A 15,623-nucleotide genomic window follows, 5' to 3' on the forward strand; every position below is an offset into this window, starting at 1 on the left:
AGGGAGGGAGACAAGGTCAGGGTTAATGTTAGGGAGGGAGACCGGGTCAGGGGTTAATGTTAGGGAGGGAGACAGGGTCAGGGGTTAATGTTAGGGAGGGAGACAAGGTCAGGGGTTAATGTTAGGGAGGGAGTCCGGGTCAGGGGTTAATGTTAGGGAGGGAGACCGGGTCAGGGGTTAATGTTAGGGAGGGAGACAAGGTCAGGGGTTAATGTTAGGGAGGGAGACAGGGTCAGGGGTTAATGTTAGGGAGGGAGACAGGGTCAGGGGTTAATGTTAGGGAGGGAGACCGGGTCAGGGGTTAATGTTAGGGAGGGAGACAGGGTCAGGGGTTAATGTTAGGGAGGGAGACAGGGTCAGGGGTTAATGTTAGGGAGGGAGACCGGGTCAGGGGTTAATGTTAGGGAGGGAGACCGGGTCAGGGGTTAATGTTAGGGAGGGAGACCGGGTCAGGGGTTAATGTTAGGGAGGGAGACCGGGTCAGGGGTTAATGTTAGGGAGGGAGACCGGGTCAGGGGTTAATGTTAGGGAGGGAGACCGGGTCAGGGGTTAATGTTAGGGAGGGAGACCGGGTCAGGGGTTAATGTTAGGGAGGGAGACAGGGTCAGGGGTTAATGTTAGGGAGGGAGACAGGGTCAGGGGTTAATGTTAGGGAGGGAGACCAGGTCAGGGGTTAATGTTAGGGAGGGAGACCAGGTCAGGGGTTAATGTTAGGGAGGGAGACCAGGTCAGGGGTTAATGTTAGGGAGGGAGACAGGGTCAGGGGTTAATGTTAGGGAGGGAGACAGGGTCAGGGGTTAATGTTAGGGAGGGAGACAGGGTCAGGGGTTAATGTTAGGGAGGGAGACAGGGTCAGGGGTTAATGTTATGGAGGGAGACCGGGTCAGGGGTTAATGTTAGGGAGGGAGACAGGGTCAGGGGTTAATGTTATGGAGGGAGACCGGGTCAGGGGTTAATGTTAGGGAGGGAGACCGGGTCAGGGGTTAATGTTAGGGAGGGAGACCGGGTCAGGGGTTAATGTTAGGGAGGGAGACAAGGTCACGGGTTAATGTTAGGGAGGGAGACAGGGTCAGGGGTTAATGTTAGGGAGGGAGACAGGGTCAGGGGTTAATGTTAGGGAGGGAGACCGGGTCAGGGTTAATGTTAGGGAGGGAGACCGGGTCAGGGGTTAATGTTAGGGAGGGAGACAGGGTCAGGGGTTAATGTTAGGGAGGGAGACAGGGTCAGGGGTTAATGTTAGGGAGGGAGACAGGGTCAGGGGTTAATGTTAGGGAGGGAGACAGGGTCAGGGGTTAATGTTAGGGAGGGAGACAGGGTCAGGGGTTAATGTTAGGGAGGGAGACCGGGTCAGGGGTTAATGTTAGGGAGGGAGACAGGGTCAGGGTGTCTGTGACTGTTAGGGAGGGAGACAAGGTCAGGGGTTAATGTTAGGGAGGGAGACCGGGTCAGGGGTTAATGTTAGGGAGGGAGACAAGGTCAGGGGTTAATGTTAGGGAGGGAGACAGGGTCAGGGGTTAATGTTAGGGAGGGAGACAGGGTCAGGGGTTAATGTTAGGGAGGGAGACAGGGTCAGGGGTTAATGTTAGGGAGGGAGACAGGGTCAGGGGTTAATGTTAGGGAGGGAGACAGGGTCAGGGGTTAATGTTAGGGAGGGAGACAGGGTCAGGGTGTCTGTGACTGTTAGGGAGTGTCTTATCTACCAGTTGTTCCTGTTTAACCAGACTGTTCTCTCTGGCCTTGAGGCAACTCTCCCTCTCCCTGTTTCGGTCGCTCCCTCCGTCTCTCTCTCTCTCTCTCTCCCTCCGTCTCTCGCTCCCTTCCTCCGTCTCTCCCTCCCTCCCTCCGTCCGTCTCTCGCTCCCTCCCTCCCTCCGTCCGTCTCTTGCTCTCTCCGTCTCTCGCTCTCTCCGTCCCTCGCTCTCTCCCTTCCTCTGTCTCTCGCTCTCTCCCTTCCTCTGTCTCTCGCTCTCTCCCTTCCTCGCTCTCTCCGTCCCTCGCTCTCTCCGTCCCTCGCTCTCTCCCTTCCTCTGTCTCTCGCTCGCTCCCTTCCTCGCTCTCTCCGTCCCTCACTCTCTCCGTCTCTCCCCCTGTCTCTCGCTCCCTTCCTCCGTCTCTCCCTCCCTCCCTCCGTCCGTCTCTCGCTCCCTCCCTCCCTCCGTCCGTCTCTTGCTCTCTCCGTCTCTCGCTCTCTCCGTCCCTCACTCTCTCCCTTCCTCTGTCTCTCGCTCTCTCCCTTCCTCTGTCTCTCGCTCTCTCCCTTCCTCGCTCTCTCCGTCCCTCGCTCTCTCCGTCCCTCGCTCTCTCCCTTCCTCTGTCTCTCGCTCGCTCCCTTCCTCGCTCTCTCCGTCCCTCGCTCTCTCCGTCTCTCCCCCTGTCTCTCCCTCCCTCCCCGTCTCTCCCTCCCTCCCCCTCCCTCCCTCCCCGTCTCTCCTTCCCTGTCTCATTTTGAACGAGCATATCTCCTGTGCTGTTTGAGCTGCAGTCACAACATTTTGTACATATACAGAGCATTCGGAAAGTATTCAGACCCGTTGACTTTTTCCACGATTTGTTATGTTCCAGCCTTACTATAAAATGTATTAAATTGTTTTCTCCCCTCACCAACCTACACAAAATACCGCATAAAAAAACGGAAATATGACATTTCCATAAGTATTCAGACCATTTACTCAGTGCTTTGTTGAAGCACCTTTGGCAGCGATTATAGCCGTGATTCTCCTAGGGTATGACGTTACCAGCTTGGCACACCTGTATTTGGGGAGTTTCTCCCATTTTTCTCTTCAGATCCTCTCAAGCTCTGTCAGATTGGATGTTGAGCGTCTCTGCCCAGCTATTTTCATGTTTGATCGGGTTCACGTCCGAGCTCTGGCTGGGCCACTCAAAGACATTCAGAGACTTGTCCTTAAGCCACTCCTGCGTTGTCTTGGCTGTGTTCCTAGGGTCGTTGTCCTGTTGGAAGATGAACCTTCGCCCCAGTCTGAGGTCCTGAGCGCTCTGGAGCATGTTTTCATCAAGGATCTCTCTGTTCTTTGCTCCGTTCATCTTTCCCTCGATCCTGACTAGCCTCCCAGTCCCTGCCGCTGAAAAACATTCCCACAGCATGATGCTGCCACCACCATGCTTCACCTTAGGGATGGTGCCAGGTTTCCTCCAGACGTGATGCTTGGCATTCAGGCCAAAGAGTTGAATTTTAGTTTCATCAGACCAGAGAATCTTGTTGCTCATGGTCTGAGAGTCCTTTAGGTGCCTTTAGGCAAACTCCAAGCGGGCTGTCATGTGCCTTTTAATGAGGAGTGGCTTCTGTCTGGCCACTCTACCATAAAGGCCTGATTGGTGGATTGCTGCAGAGATGGGAGAACATTTCAGAAGGACAACCATCTCCACAGAGGAACTCTGGAGCTCTGTCAAAGTGACTATCGGGTTCTTAGTCACCTTCCTGACCAAGACCCTTCTCCCCCGATTGCTCAGTTTGGACGGGCAGCCAGCTCTAGGAAGAGTCTTGGTGGTTCCAAACTTCTCCATTTAAGAATGATGGAGGCCACTGTGTTCTTGAGGACCTTCAATGCTGCAGAAATGTTTTGGTACCCTTCCCCAGATCTGTGCCTGGACACAATTCTGTCTCGGATCACTACGGACAGTCGAATTTAAAAAAAATCCATTTTAGAATAAGGCTGTAACGTAACAAAACGTGGAAAAAGTCAAAGGGTCTGAATACTTTCTGAATGCCCTGTATGTATATATATATATATATATATATATGCTGTGTATGTGTATGTATGCAGCCTCTCAAAAGCAACAGGTTTCCCATTAGGACCTACAAGCTCCGCCCATTAGATGTTCTACTAATTAGATGTTCTCCGCCCTGCTTGCCCTATTTTGACAAGCCGCCCCGCTTGCCCTATTTTGACAAGCCGCCCCGCTTGCCCTATTTTGACAAGCCGCCCCGCTTGCCCTATTTTGACAAGCCGCCCCGCTTGCCCTATTTTGACAAGCCGCCCCGCTTGCCCTATTTTGACAAGCCGCCCCGCTTGCCCTATTTTGACAAGCCGCCCCGCTTGCCCTATTTTGACAAGCCGCCCCGCTTGCCCTATTTTGACAAGCCGCCCCGCTTGCCCTATTTTGACAAGCCGCCCCGCTTGCCCTATTTTGACAAGCCGCCCCGCTTGCCCTATTTTGACAAGCCGCCCCGCTTGCCCTATTTTGACAAGCCGCCCCGCTTGCCCTATTTTGACAAGCCGCCCCGCTTGCCCTATTTTGACAAGCCGCCCCGCTTGCCCTATTTTGACAAGCCGCCCCGCTTGCCCTATTTTGACAAGCCGCCCCGCTTGCCCTATTTTGACAAGCCGCCCCGCTTGCCCTATTTTGACAAGCCGCCCCGCTTGCCCTATTTTGACAAGCCGCCCTGCTTGCCCTATTTTGACAGAACTTGGGTTCTATTTACAAAAATACACTGATTGGCCCAAGGGGGGCGTTATAGTAACACAACATAAGTCTGAATAATTTCCCCTAACTGGCCCAAGGGGGGCGGGGCATGTTTACTGTTGCCCATAGAAAATGAGACCATATTAGCATGGGCAGCGCCATTGCGGGCTTCCACCATTTTTATGTAGTCAACTGGGTGGGACTTTAACTTCATTGGCTGATCCCTCCAGGTGACCCTGCTGGTCATGTACAAATCAAACTTTATTTGTCACATGCGCCGAATACAACAAGTGTAGACCTTACCGTGAAATGCTTACTTACAGGCCCTTAACCAACAGTGCAGTTCAAGAAGAGTTAAGAAAATATTTACCAAATAAACTAAAGTAAAAAATAATTTAAAGTAACACAGGTTACTTTGTGCGGGGGCACAGGTTAGTTGAGGTAATATGTACATGTAGGTAGGGGTGAAGTGACTATGCATAGATAATAAATAGCGAGTAGCAGCAGTGTAAAAACAAATGGGGGGGATTAATTGTTCAGCAGTCTTATGGCTTGGGGGTAGAAGCTGTTAAGGAACATTTTGGTCCTAGATTTGGCTCGCTGGCACCGCTTGCCGTGCGGCAGCAGAGGAAACTGTCTATGACTTGGGTGACTGGAGTCTGACACTTTTATGGGCTTTCCTCTGATACCGCCTAGTATATAGGTCCTGGATGGCAGGAAGCTTGGTCCCAGGAATGTACTGGGCCGTACGCACTACCCTCTGTAGCGCCTTACAGATACCGAGCAGTTGCCATACCAGGCAGTGATGCAACCAGTCAGAATGCTCTCGATGGTGCAGTTGTAGAACTTCTTGAGGATCTGGGGACCCATGCCAAATCTTTTCAGTCTCCTGAGGGGGAATAGGTTTTGTCGTGCCCTCTTCACAACTGTCTTGGTAGGTTTGGACCATGACAGTTCGTTGGTGATGTGGAGACCAAGGAACGTGAAACTGTCGACCCGCTCCACTACAGCCCCGTCGATGAGAATGGGGGGCTGTTCGTCCCGCCTTTTCCTGTAGTCCACGCTCAGCTCCATTGTCTTGCTCACACTGAGGGAGAGGTTGTTGTCCTGGCTCCACACAGCCAGTTATCTGACCTCCTCCCTATAGGCCGTCTCATCGTTGTCGGGGTTCAAGCCTACCACTGTTGTGTCGAAAGCAAACTTAATGATGGTTTTGGATTTGTGTTTGGCCACGCATTTGTGGGTGAACAGGACTACAGGAGGGGACTAAGTACGCACCCCTGAGGGTCCCCAGTGGGACCCTGGGGGCGGCCCATCAGGAAGTCCAGGATCCAATTGCAGAGGGAGGTGTTTAGTCCCAGGGTCCTTAGCTTAGTGATGAGCTTCCTGGGCACTATGGTGTTGGACGCTGAGCTGTAGTCAATGAACAGCATTCTCACATAGGTGTTCCTTTTGTCCAGGTGAGAAAGGGCAGTGTGGAGTGCGATTGAGATTGCGTCATCTGTGGATTTGTTGGGGCGGTATGCAAATTGGAGTGGGTCTAGGGTGTCCGGAAGGATGCTGTTGATGTGAGCCATGACCAGCCTTCCAAAGCACTTCATGGCTACAGACGTGAGTGCCACAGGGCGGTAATGATTTAGGCAGGTTAACTTCGCTTCCTTGGGCACAGGGACTATGGTGGTCTGCTTGAAACATGTAGGTATTACAGACTCGGTCAGGGACAGGTTGAAAATGTCAGTGAAGACACTTTCCAGTGTGCTTTGAGTACACGTCCTGGTAATCCGTCTGGCCCTGCGGCTTTGTGAATGTTGACCTGTTTAAAGATCTTGCTCACATCGGCTACCGAGATTGTTATCACACAGTCATCCAGAACAGCTGATGCTCTCGTGCATGCTTCAGTGTTGCTTGCCTCAAAGCGAGCATAAAAGGCATTTAGCTCGTCTGGTAGGCTCGCGTCACTGGGCAGCTCGGGTTTCCTTTTGTAATCCGTAATAGTTTTCAAGCCCTGCCACATCCGACGAGCGTCAGAGCCGGTGAAGTAGGATTCAATCTTAATCCTGTATTGACGCTTTGCTTGTTTGATGGTTCGTCTGAGGGCATAGCGGGATTTCTTATAAGCGTCCGGATTAGTGTCCCGCTCCTTGAAAGCAGCAGCTCGAGCATTAATGGCAGAAGTACAATCAGTAAAATTATACAAATATCTTGAATATAGTCGCGTCAAGAGCTCCTGATGTGCGCCCCTCAAATGATACATAAACAGCCAAAGTGCACTGGAAAAAACAATACAGAGGGAAGAACCAATCAGACAGACCGAAGAACCAATGCAGACGGGGTAACAATGCAGACGGAGTAACAATACAGACGGAGTAACAATACAGACAGAGTAACAATACAGACAGAGTAATAATACAGACGTAGTAACAATACAGACGGAGTAACAATACAGACGGAGTAACAATACAGACGTAGTAACACTACAGACGGAGTAACAATACAGACAGAGTAACAATACAGACAGAGTAATAATACAGACGTAGTAACAATACAGACGGGGTAACAATACAGACAGAGTAACAATACAGACAGAGTAACAATACAGACGGAGTAACAATACAGACGGAGTAACAATACAGACGTAGTAACACTACAGACGGAGTAACAATACAGACGGAGTAACAATACAGACAGAGTAATAATACAGACGTAGTAACAATACAGACGTAGTAACAATGCAGACAGAGTAACAATGCAGACAGAGTAACAATACAGACAGAGTAACAATACAGACATAGTAACAATACAGACAGAGTAACAATACAGACGTAGTAACAATACAGACAGAGTAACACTACAGACGGAGTAACAATACAGACGGAGTAACAATACAGACGGGGTAACAATACAGACAGAGTAACAATACAGACGGAGTAACACTACAGACGGAGTAATAATACAGACGTAGTAACAATACAGACGTAGTAACAATGCAGACAGAGTAACAATACAGACAGAGTAACAATACAGACAGAGTAACAATACAGACATAGTAACAATACAGACAGAGTAACAATACAGACGTAGTAACAATACAGACAGAGTAACACTACAGACGGAGTAACAATACAGACAGAGTAACAATACAGACGGAGTAACAATACAGACATAGTAACAATACAGACAGAGTAACAATACAGACATAGTAACAATACAGACGGAGTAACAATACAGACATAGTAACAATACAGACGTGGTAACAATACAGACGGAGTAACAATACAGACGGAGTAACAATACAGACAGAGTAACAATACAGACAGAGTAATAATACTGACATAGTAACAATACTGACATAGTAACAATACTGACAGAGTAACAATACAGACAGAGTAACAATACAGACAGAGCAACAATACAGACAGAGTAACAATACAGACAGAGTAACAATACAGACAGAGTAACAATACAGACGTGGTAACAATACAGACGTGGTAACAATACAGACGGAGTAACAATACAGACAGAGTAACAATACAGACAGAGTAACAATACAGACAGAGTAACAATACAGACATAGTAACAATACAGACGTGGTAACAATACAGACGTGGTAACAATACAGACGGAGTAACAATACAGACAGAGTAACAATACAGACAGAGTAACAATACAGACGTGGTAACAATACAGACGGAGTAACAATACAGACGGAGTAACAATACAGACAGAGTAACAATACAGACAGAGTAACAATACAGACAGAGTAACAATACAGACGTAGTAACACTACAGACGGTGTGACACTGTAGACGGAGTAACAATACAGACAGAGTAACATCCCAGACGGGGTAACAATACAGACATAGTAACAATACAGACATAGTAACAATACAGACGTAGTAACACTACAGACGGTGTGACACTGTAGACGGAGTAACAATACAGACAGTGTAACAACACAGACGGAGTAACAATACAGACAGAGTAACAATACAGACGGTGTAACAATACAGACGGAGTAACACTACAGACGGAGTAACAATACAGACGGAGTAACACTACAGACGGAGTAACAATACAGACGTGGTAACAATACAGACAGAGTAACAATACAGACAGAGTAACAATACAGACGGTGTAACAATACAGACGGTGTAACAATACAGACGGTGTAACAATACAGACAGAGTAACAATACAGACAGAGTGATAATACAGACAGAGTAACAATACAGACAGGGTGATAATACAGACAGAGTAACAATACAGACAGAGTAACAATACAGACAGAGTAACAATACAGACAGAGTAACAATACAGATGGTGTAACAATACAGACGGTGTAACAATACAGACGGAGTAACAATACAGACGAAGTAACAATACAGACATAGTAACAATACAGACGGAGTAACAATACAGACGGAGTAACAATACAGACGGTGTGACACTGTAGACGGAGTAACAATGCAGACGCATTTAAAAGAGATCTAGATTAGAGAATGTTTGGTAGGTCACATTTAAAAGAGATCTAGATTAGAGAATGTTTGGTAGGTCACATTTAAAAGAGATCTAGATGAGGGAATGTTTGGTAGGTCACATTTAAAAGAGATCTAGATGAGGGAATGTTTGGTAGGTCACATTTAAAAGAGATCTAGATGAGGGAATGTTTGGTAGGTCACATTTAAAAGAGATCTAGATGAGGGAATGTTTGGTAGGTCACATTTAAAAGAGATCTAGATGAGGGAATGTTTGGTAGGTCACATTTAAAAGAGATCTAGATGAGGGAATGTTTGGTAGGTCACATTTAAAAGAGATCTAGATGAGGAAATGTTTGGTAGGTCACATTTAAAAGAGATCTAGATTAGAGAATGTTTGGTAGGTCACATTTAAAAGAGATCTAGATGAGGGAATGTTTGGTAGGTCACATTTAAAAGAGATCTAGATGAGGGAATGTTTGGTAGGTCACATTTAAAAGAGATCTAGATGAGGGAATGTTTGGTAGGTCACATTTAAAAGAGATCTAGATGAGGGAATGTTTGGTAGGTCACATTTAAAAGAGATCTAGATGAGGGAATGTTTGGTAGGTCACATTTAAAAGAGATCTAGATGAGGGAATGTTTGGTAGGTCACATTTAAAAGAGATCTAGATGAGGGAATGTTTGGTAGGTCACATTTAAAAGAGATCTAGATGAGGAAATGTTTGGTAGGTCACATTTAAAAGAGATCTAGATGAGGGAATGTTTGGTAGGTCACATTTAAAAGAGATCTAGATGAGGGAATGTTTGGTAGGTCACATTTAAAAGAGATCTAGATGAGGGAATGTTTGGTAGGTCACATTTAAAAGAGATCTAGATGAGGGAATGTTTGGTAGGTCACATTTAAAAGAGATCTAGATTAGAGAATGTTTGGTAGGTCACATTTAAAAGAGATCTAGATGAGGGAATGTTTGGTAGGTCACATTTAAAAGAGATCTAGATTAGAGAATGTTTGGTAGGTCACATTTAAAAGAGATCTAGATGAGGGAATGTTTGGTAGGTCACATTTAAAAGAGATCTAGATGAGGGAATGTTTGGTAGGTCACATTTAAAAGAGATCTAGATTAGAGAATGTTTGGTAGGTCACATTTAAAAGAGATCTAGATGAGGGAATGTTTGGTAGGTCGCATTTAAAAGAGATCTAGATTAGAGAATGTTTGGTAGGTCACATTTAAAAGAGATCTAGATGAGGGAATGTTTGGTAGGTCACATTTAAAAGAGATCTAGATTAGAGAATGTTTGGTAGGTCACATTTAAAAGAGATCTAGATGAGGGAATGTTTGGTAGGTCACATTTAAAAGAGATCTAGATTAGAGAATGTTTGGTAGGTCACATTTAAAAGAGATCTAGATTAGAGAATGTTTGGTAGGTCACATTTAAAAGAGATCTAGATGAGGGAATGTTTGGTAGGTCACATTTAAAAGAGATCTAGATGAGGGAATGTTTGGTAGGTCACATTTAAAAGAGATCTAGATTAGAGAATGTTTGGTAGGTCACATTTAAAAGAGATCTAGATTAGAGAATGTTTGGTAGGTCACATTTAAAAGAGATTTAGATGAGGGAATGGTTGGTAGGTCACATTTAAAACAGATCTAGATGAGGGAATGTTTGGTAGGTCACATTTAAAAGAGATCTAGATGAGGGAATGTTTGGTAGGTCACATTTAAAAGAGATCTAGATGAGGGAATGTTTGGTAGGTCACATTTAAAAGAGATCTCGATGAGGGAATGTTTGGTAGGTCACATTTAAAAGAGATCTAGATGAGGGAATGTTTGGTAGGTCACATTTAAAAGAGATCTAGATTAGAGAATGTTTGGTAGGTCACATTTAAAAGAGATCTAGATGAGGGAATGTTTGGTAGGTCACATTTAAAAGAGATCTAGATTAGAGAATGTTTGGTAGGTCACATTTAAAAGAGATCTAGATTAGAGAATGTTTGGTAGGTCACATTTAAAAGAGATCTAGATTAGAGAATGTTTGGTAGGTCACATTTAAAAGAGATCTAGATTAGAGAATGTTTGGTAGGTCACATTTAAAAGAGATCTAGATTAGAGAATGTTTGGTAGGTCACATTTAAAAGAGATCTAGATGAGGGAATGTTTGGTAGGTCACATTTAAAAGAGATCTAGATTAGAGAATGTTTGGTAGGTCACATTTAAAAGAGATCTAGATTAGAGAATGTTTGGTAGGTCACATTTAAAAGAGATCTAGATTAGAGAATGTTTGGTAGGTCACATTTAAAAGAGATCTAGATGAGGGAATGTTTGGTAGGTCACATTTAAAAGAGATCTAGATGAGGGAATGTTTGGTAGGTCACATTTAAAAGAGATCTAGATTAGAGAATGTTTGGTAGGTCACATTTAAAAGAGATCTAGATTAGAGAATGTTTGGTAGGTCACATTTAAAAGAGATCTAGATGAGGGAATGTTTGGTAGGTCACATTTAAAACAGATCTAGATGAGGGAATGTTTGGTAGGTCACATTTAAAACAGATCTAGATGAGGGAATGTTTGGTAGGTCACATTTAAAAGAGATCTAGATGAGGGAATGTTTGGTAGGTCACATTTAAAAGAGATCTAGATGAGGGAATGTTTGGTAGGTCACATTTAAAACAGATCTAGATTAGAGAATGTTTGGTTCCCCAAGGCACAGCAGTTGAAAACCACTGCACTAGACTAGGGCTTCCGTAACTGTTCCTGTGAGTGAGTGGGTGTCCGTCCTATCTGCTGTAATTCTCCTGTTTTATCAGGTGTCCTGTGATTCTCTCTCTCTCTTTTATCAATGCTTGGCTATGAAAAGACAACTGACATCTACTCCCGAGATATGGAACTGTGGCATCTTCTATAGCCATAGGGATTCTCTCTGTGGCATCCTCTATAACCACTGAGATTGCTAGTCGGGCGGGACGGTGCGGGCAGCGATCGGTTGAAGAGCATGCATTTAGTTTTACTAGCAGTTAAGAGCAGTTGGAGGCCACGGAAGGAGAGATGTATGGCGTTGAAGCTCGTCTGGAGGTTTGTTAACACAGTGTCCAAAGAAGGGCCAGAAGTATACAGAATGGTGTCGTCTGCGTAGAGGTGGACCAGAGAATCACCAGCAACAAGAGCGACATCATTGATGTATACAGAGAAAAGAGTCGGCCCGAGAATTGAACCCTGTGGTACCCCCATAGAGACTGCCAGAGGTCCGGACAATAGGCCCTCCGATTTGACACACTGAACTCTGTCTGAGAAGTAGTTGGTGAACCAGGTGAGGAAATCATTTGAGAAACCAAGGCTGTTGAGTCTGCCGATAAGAATACAGTGATTGACAGAGTCGAAAGCCTTGGCCAGGTTGATGAAGACGGCTGCACAGTACTGTTTTTTATCGATGGTGGTTATGATATCGTTTAGGACCTTGAGCGTGGCTGAGGTGCACCCATGACCAACTCGGAAACCGGGTTGCATAGCAGAGAAGGTACGGTGGGATTCGAAATGGTCGGTGATCTGTTTGTTCACTTGGCTTTCGAAGACTTTAGAAAGGCAGGGCAGGATGGATATAGGTCTATAACAATTTGGGTCTAGAGTGTCTCCCCCTTTGAAGAGGGGGATGACCGCGGCAGCTTTCCAATCTTTAGGAATCTCAGAGGACACGAAAGAGAGGTTGAACAGACTAGTAGACTAGGGGTTGCGACAATGGGGGCGGATAATTTTAGAAAGAGAGGGTCCAGATTGTCTAGCGGTCTGGATTTGGGTGAAGGAGAAGTGGGGGAGGTTTGGGCAAGTTGCTGTGGAGGGTGCAGGGCTGCTGGCTGGGGTAGCCAGGTGGAAAGCATTGGCAGCCGTAAAGAAAGGCTTATTGAAATGATCGATTATCGTAGATTTATCGGTGGTGACAGTGTTTCCTAGCCTCAGAGCAGTGGGCAGCTGGGAGGAGGTGCTCTTATTCTCCTTGGACTTTACAGTGTCCCAGAACTTTTTGGAGTTTGTGCTACAGGATGCATATTTCTGTTGAAAAGCTAGCCTTTGCTTTCCTAACTGCCTGTGTATATTTGTTCCTAACTTCCCTGAAAAGTTGCATATCGCGGGGGCTATTCGATGCAGAACGCCACAGGATGTTTTTGTGCTGGTCAAGGGCAGTCAGCTCTGGAGTGAACCAAGGGCTATATCTGTTCTTGGTTCTACATGTTTTGAACGGGGCATGCTTATTTAAGATGGTGAGGAAAGCACTTTTAAAGAATGACCAGGCATCCTCTACTGAAGGAATGAGGTCAATATCCTTCCAGGATACCGGGGCAAGGTCGATTAGAAAAGCCTGCTTGCTGAAGTGTTTTAGGGAGCGTTTGACAGTGTTGAGGGGTGTTTGTTTGATCGCAGACCCATTACGGATGCAGGCACTGATCGCTGAGATTCTGGTTGAAGACAGCAGAGGTGTATTTAGAGGGCAGGTTGGTCAGGATGGTATCTATGAGGGTGCTCATGTCTACAGATTTGGGGTTGTACCTGGTAGGTTCCTTAATAATTTGTGTGAGATTGAGGGCATCTTGTTTAGATTGTAGGACGGCCGGGGTGTTAATCATGACCCAGTTTAGATCACCTAGCAGTACCAACTCTGACGATAGATGGGGGGCAATCAATTCACATAAGGTGCCCAGGGCACAGCTGGGGGCTGATTGGGGTCTATAACAAGCGGCAACAGTTATTTATAGAAAGGTGGATTTTTAAAAGTAGAAGCTCGAACTGTTTGGGACCTGGATAGTAAGACAGAACTCTGCAGGCTAACTCCGCCCCCTTTAGCAGATATCTTGACGGAAAAGTTTGTATGGAAATTTCTGAATTTTTGGTGGCCTTCCTACTGTGACCTAGGTACTGTGACCTAGGTGTGGGTCTCTCTGTCTCTTGCTCGCTCTCTTTCTCTGTGTCTCTCTCTCTCTCATTACTGTTACCTAGGTGTGGGTCTAACCAGGAGGTGGTCTTGGTGATGTGGTTGATGTAGTAGACCTCTCCTTCAGGAGTCACTGCCTGTTCCCAACCCTCTGGGAGGGGGCCTGGAGCGGACACACAGGACAGAGGGAGGCATGGAGAGAAAGGAGAGTGCTACTTTTAGTGGTACTGTCAACAAGAATGAAATATAATCAATTAATAAAACATGTAAGGAGAGAAAAAGACAGAGACAGAGAGACAGAGAGACACAGAGACAGAGAGACACAGAGAAAGACAGAGAGAGACAGAGACACACAGAGAAAGACAGAGAGAGACAGAGACACACAGAGAAAGACAGAGAGAGACAGAGACACACAGAGAAAGACAGAGAGAGACAGAGACACACAGAGAAAGACAGAGAGAGACAGAGAGAGACACAGAGACAGAGACAGAGAGACAGAGACACACAGAGAAAGACAGAGACAGACAGAGACAGACAGAGACAGAGACAGAGAGACACACAGAGAAAGACAGAGAGAGAGAGACAAAGAGACAGAGAGAGACAGAGACAGATAAGAGAGAGAGAGACAGACAGACAGAGAGAGAGACAGACAAACAGAGACAGCGAGAGAGAGAGACAAACAGACAGAGAGAGACAGTGAGAGAGCGAGAGACAGAAAGAGAGACAGAGTGACAGACAGACGGAGAGAGAGAAGAAGAGGGTGGTACCTGTGTTGGAGCTGGTGTTACTCTGTGTGTGTGTGTTGGGTGCAGGGTGTGCCAGGGTGTGTGTGTGTGGCGGGGGGGCAGAGAGCAGGTGGGGCGCTGCGTTGGTCTGGAGATGGGAGAGACGGGGGTCATGCCATGTGGTCGTCTGGTCCAGGTGACTACACACACACACACACACACACACACACACACACACACACACACACAGTTAGGAGGCGGTAGAGGATGTAGATTTCTGAGCCATGTAATTGGTTGTTGGCTGCCAGTCAGATTGGTTAATGTTGTTTCTCCATGTGAGGTTTCCATAGTCTGCTGCAGTTTAGCAGCTGGTTTAACCTGCTGGTTTAGGACTGGTTTTACCTGCCACACAGAGATACCTACTTGAGGAAGTAGCACTGTCCTGAGGGAGTCTTGGTCATCTCCCAGCCCGGAGGGAGGGGCACGTCGTCAGGGAGCTGCTGTGTTGCCATGACACTGGTTGCTGGGGCAGAAAGGGCGTTGATGGGGAGCGAGGCGGGAGAGGAGTGGGCACGCACATGATGAGGTGTCAGAGACCCAACGATGGTCCCATCTGAACTGGCCTGGACAGACACACAAGCACACATTTAGATCAGTGTCTCGGGGCAAGTTCAACTGATTGAGGTCTGATGGTCCAATGTGTGGAACACTAGTCTGTGGCGACCTAAATGCCAGAACGGACAAGAACCTGACACCCTCAGCACACAGGGGGACAAACACCTGCCTGGAGGTGACAGCATTCCCTCCCCCATATGCCCCCCTAGGCACAACTACAACAAAACAACCAACAAAAACAGATCACAACTCCTGCAGCTCTGTCACACACTGGGTCTGTACATAGTCAATGGTAGGCTTTGAGGGGACTCCTATGGTAGGTACACCTATAGCTCATCTCTTGGCAGTAGTACTGTAGACTACTTTATCACTGACCTCAACCCAGAGTCTCTCAGAGCGTTCACAGTCAGCCCACTGACACCCCTATCAGACCACAGCAAAATCACAGTCTAAATGAGCTGAACA

At 46.5% G+C, this 15,623-nt stretch overlaps 1 protein-coding gene across 1 annotated transcript in view; it reads right to left on the bottom strand.

Moving 5' to 3' along the window:
• Positions 1 to 15,623, bottom strand: part of LOC120056723 (transcriptional coactivator YAP1-like) — a 72,435-nt gene that overhangs the window by 41,435 nt on the left and 15,377 nt on the right. Inside the window, exons 2-4 of the mRNA XM_039004928.1 lie at positions 14,967 to 15,166; positions 14,586 to 14,743; positions 13,880 to 13,981 (exon numbers count right to left, since the gene is read on the bottom strand). Coding sequence (XP_038860856.1) covers positions 13,880 to 13,981; positions 14,586 to 14,743; positions 14,967 to 15,166 — 460 coding nt within the window. The remainder of the gene's footprint in view (positions 1 to 13,879; positions 13,982 to 14,585; positions 14,744 to 14,966; positions 15,167 to 15,623) is intronic.

Source organism: Salvelinus namaycush, chromosome 12 (genome assembly GCF_016432855.1).
Source record: "Salvelinus namaycush isolate Seneca chromosome 12, SaNama_1.0, whole genome shotgun sequence".
Taxonomy (NCBI): Eukaryota; Metazoa; Chordata; class Actinopteri; order Salmoniformes; family Salmonidae; genus Salvelinus; species Salvelinus namaycush.